This window comes from Atta colombica, unplaced genomic scaffold, assembly GCF_001594045.1.
Source record: "Atta colombica isolate Treedump-2 unplaced genomic scaffold, Acol1.0 scaffold33, whole genome shotgun sequence".
In the NCBI taxonomy this organism is placed as follows: Eukaryota; Metazoa; Arthropoda; class Insecta; order Hymenoptera; family Formicidae; genus Atta; species Atta colombica.
The window spans coordinates 1,003,233-1,007,906 of record NW_017259437.1 but is presented as its reverse complement, the minus strand read 5'-3'; the positions used below and the strand labels follow the sequence as shown (position 1 = coordinate 1,007,906).

Below are 4,674 nucleotides of genomic sequence, written 5' to 3'. Positions count from 1 at the left end.
ATATATATATATAATAATACCTTTTATTAAAATACCTATATATATTTCCTTTTCTGCTATTACAAACTCGATATTAGATTTCGAGACGACCAGTCTCTATTAGGTAATAGAATTTTGTATCATTTTTATTTTGAACAACGCACAATAATGTTGCTGATGAAAGGATGTTTCAAGCACCATTTTGAATTTGCATCTGAATTCATGAACTATAAATGAATCATCGCGATTGCAATCAGTAACTATTGTTCGGAATTTCAGAGCGAGTATAGATTTCGAGGAGCTTCGAGAAGGCGCGACAGCGAAATGACAGTAATTTTATATGCCTACGTACTTTGTCGACATGGTGACATCGTGTAACGCATGATTAGCGCCGACGACAGTTACGTCGCGATGCCATTACCAGCGGGCAAATTGAGTTTAATGTCGCGACTTGGGCGTTACAACCTTGGAGCATACTAAATGATAGAACTAAATAGAGTGCTGGCCAGGCCATATCTATTAAGTCTTTCGGTCTAGGACAGATAATTTTAAGGTAATCGTATCAGTATGCAGCCACTGTCGACATAGAGGCGTGTCAAATGACGAGATAATATGACGTGAAATTTTCACTAATACATTAATCTTTTCAACAAGGTTAAAACGTAAAATGATTGCAACTTGCCATTCGTTAGAATGCTCAATAATACAGCAGACTGGAAACAAAATAGTTTCAGAAATATTAGCGATTACTATTGTACCTTGTTACTATTGTCCCCGATCTCCTCTAGTCTTAGAATTTTAGTAAACTAAGTTAGCAATATATAATATATTAATTAAACAACAGTAACATTAAAAATAATTAAAAGAATTATTATATTGAATATTATATCTAGAGAGAGAGAGAGAGAGAAAGAGAAAGAGAGAGAGAGAGAGAGAGAGAGAGAGAGAGAGAGAGGGAGAGAGAGAGAGAGAGAGAGAGAGAGAGAGAGAGAGAATGTGTGTGATGAATACACCTAACATTCGAATGAATAAAAAATGAACAAAAAATGAATAAAAATACTCATTCGAATACTCATTACATTTCTTTTTTATTCGTTAAGAAACGAATAAATATTTTTTATTCTATTTGAATGAATATTTTTTTAATATGATTATGAATATTTTCATTTCATATTCACTTTTACTTTGTATTATCTGCATATTGCAAGTCTACAAAAGAAAACCGAAATCTATAAAACAATGACTATGATTACATCATGCGCTTAGTCCGCGACTTATACGATGGTATCATGGATACATCCTTGTTTAATCTAGAGATTAAACAAAGACATTTTTATTGAGAATAAATAATATATCTCGGAATTTATAGTCCACAGACTATAATGAACCACAGACTATAATTGCACCCAAGATATCCTATAAAATATAATTTATAACATTACTGTCATAATATAACCGGAATTATATCGAAATATGTATGGTGCTCTATCAAATAGAAAGATTTATAAATAAAAAATGTATATCTTTCTAAAATATTTTTCAAAATTTCTAAGTTTCCTTTATAAAATTTGAATATTACAATGATAAAAATAAATAAAATTCATTTTTCTTACTTAAAGTCAGAAGTACCGATTATAATTAAAAGATAACAATTACTTATTGGAGCTTTTTTTTCAGTTTATATTTTGTTTGAATGAATATGAATACTCGTTAAATATTCATAATTTTTTTGTGAATAAATATTTTTTGAAAACTCAAAATTTTGAATGAATATATGATTACATTTTTTTAATGTGAAAATTTTGAATAAATACAATTTGGAGCTCAATTATAAATTTTTGTATTCATTGGGCATATACTAGTTATATCCATGAAATTTTGATTTAATAAAAAAATCTAAATTATATCATTATTATATCATTAAGTAGATACATATGTTTAAAAATTTTAGCATGAAAATAAAACATTCGTCTTTGGAGTTAAACACAACGTAAGCTGTCTTCACTCGATCGACCAGCTGTCTGAAGAGCATTTGCCAAAAAACAGTAAGTGTATGTGCGCCATTGATTTTCCATAATTTTCTACGATCGAAAAAATGAAATATTTTCTTGCAATATTTTCACCTTTACATATTTCTTTTATTACGTATTCTTAATCTATATTCTCGCATGTTATTTTGATAATAGGAGCGACAAAGCTATCTCATTTCACAAATTGGAGCGAATGGTCGGTGTGCGATCGACACTGCATGCAAAATCGCGTCAGGAAGTGCCGATCAAAAAAAGATTGCGGGACTATTGTACTTAAGGTAAATATGTGAATTACATAATTACATGTTATTGTGAACAATTTTTCAGTAATGGATTGTTGTGATTCAGGAGGAACGTGATTGCGAACATAACAGAAAGGGTCGTCAAAGGCGATGCAAACAACGTCAGCGCCGGAGACGTCGACGAAGAAACGAAAGATTTCACGTCGTTCAAGTAAGTCGCGGCATGCATTAATATTTGATTTTCGATTAATATTTGCTAATGCACGTTTTTAACAGGTACCTAAAGAAGCAGAGCCTAGACATGGAAAACAAAAAGGCAAAAACAGTAAGGAGAACTTCAAAAGACAATATGGAAAATGGAGTAAATGGTCGCCTTGCACGAGACTGTGCACTACTCAACGTCATAGGTATTACAGAAATTTATATAAGATTACATAGAGTAAGGTAATACAATTTCGAACAATTCTGAACGAAATAAAATAATCCAATTTTCAGAGTTCATCAAGATTTGATTTTTTTCTTATTTGATATTCTTTAACATTGTCCATACACATTTAAAAAATTGGACTATTTTATTTCGTTTAGAATTATATTATACCATGTTCAAAACTGATATTATATTAGGTGTAGTAAAAAGAAATCCATTATTTTTGCATGAAATTGAATAGAAAAATAATGGATTCTTTTTACTACACCTAATATATTATCTATTTGTTGTGATTAGATGGTGCAGAAAGCCGGGAATTTGCGAGCGCGATGTGATACGAGAAAGCGCCTATTGTTACGTTGAAGGTAGCTTCTGCCAAAGATGGATCCATCGAAAAATTCGCGGTAGCCACGAAGAAGACGGCGATGGTAAATCTATTTCAATTCAACATTGAATACAAATAAGAAAAATGAGTAGCTAGTTTTATTGATTTTCTAGACTTGGTATTGGACGAGTTCGAACTCAATCCTAATGCCGTGGATAGCTTCGCTCCAGAGAAGAATTCAAACGTTTGGAAGTGTGGAATAGCGACTCATAAAGGATCCAGATTATCATACTTCACACGAATTATCGGTGGCCGTCCGACTGCACCTGGAAACTGGCCATGGCAAGTGGCCGTGTTAAATCGATTTCGGGTACATTTACAACAAATAAATCTCATTTCTTAGCAAATAATATAAATCATTGAACCTAAATGATTGATGAGCAAGAAAGGTTTTATAATTGTCTGGACCAAATTTAATTGCTTTTCTTTTTCTAGGAAGCTTTTTGTGGTGGAACATTGGTATCCCCAAAGTGGGTATTAACTGCCGCACATTGCATTAGAAAACGCCTTTATGTTCGTATTGGAGAGCACGATTTAACGGTGAAAGAAGCCACGGAATTAGAGCTTAGGGTATGTGTCACAGTTGAGAGCTAGATAGACAATTTCATGCCGCTGCTGATTAATTCTATAACTGCGTAGGTGGATTCAGTGACTATCCACCCGGAGTATGATGCCGATACTGTTGATAACGATGTGGCTCTACTTCGTTTACCAGTTACCTTGACCCCATCTCCTTCGAGAGGGATTGCGTGTTTACCCGCATCAAAACAGCCCTTACCTACGAATCAGTTGTGCACCATTATCGGCTGGGGCAAGTCCAGCGTGACGGACGATTTCGGAACGGATGTGCTACATGAAGTTAAAGTATGCAATTCAATTAAAAAAATTTGATTTATTTAATCTTTATATGACGCTCGGAAAAGTCACTATAGTAGTGCTGAGAGAGAAATAATGTTATATTTTAAAAAATACATGACAATGAAAAATAATGAATTATAACAAATCTTAAGGAAAAGCTGTAAGATTTTAAAAATAGACCTCATCTTCTACAGATTAATAAAGTAATAATGAATCCACAATCACAGTTGTGTACTTTAGAAAAATAATATGAATGTTAAATTCAATTTTAGGTTCCAATAGTGTCTCCCGAGACTTGTCGAGAGGTCTACGTGGATTACAGAATAACGGATAATATGTTCTGTGCGGGTTATCGCCGTGGTAAAATGGACTCTTGTGCGGGTGACAGTGGGGGACCTCTGCTCTGCAGAGATCCTCGGAAACCTGAACATCCGTGGACAATTTTTGGTATCACTAGTTTCGGCGAAGGTTGTGGCAAGCGTGGTAAATTTGGTATATACGCCAGACTATCCAATTACGTGCGTTGGATTATGAAAGTGATGAAGCAAACTGACGATTATATTTAAAAAACACAAACATCATAGCGAACATCATAACTGTATTATAATTGTAATTATAGTGTTTGCATAAACGAGCATAAAAATTAAAAATACAACGGGCAATCAGGACACAGATTTCAAATAGCGATAAAAATCTTAAAACTACGAAAAATCGCAAAATTACGCAGATATAAAATTAATTATGTTGTAACTA

At 33.1% G+C, this 4,674-nt stretch overlaps 1 protein-coding gene across 1 annotated transcript in view; it reads left to right on the top strand.

Moving 5' to 3' along the window:
* The window catches only part of LOC108690480 (coagulation factor VII), a 17,292-nt gene extending 12,704 nt beyond the window's left edge, over positions 1-4,588 (top strand). Inside the window, exons 3-11 of the mRNA XM_018197784.1 lie at positions 1,931-2,024; positions 2,166-2,287; positions 2,358-2,462; positions 2,528-2,658; positions 2,976-3,106; positions 3,177-3,373; positions 3,499-3,633; positions 3,703-3,927; positions 4,194-4,588. Of these exons, the coding sequence (XP_018053273.1) occupies positions 1,931-2,024; positions 2,166-2,287; positions 2,358-2,462; positions 2,528-2,658; positions 2,976-3,106; positions 3,177-3,373; positions 3,499-3,633; positions 3,703-3,927; positions 4,194-4,487 (1,434 nt within the window). The 3' untranslated portion in view covers positions 4,488-4,588. The remainder of the gene's footprint in view (positions 1-1,930; positions 2,025-2,165; positions 2,288-2,357; positions 2,463-2,527; positions 2,659-2,975; positions 3,107-3,176; positions 3,374-3,498; positions 3,634-3,702; positions 3,928-4,193) is intronic.
* The last annotated feature ends 86 nt before the right edge of the window (positions 4,589-4,674 follow it).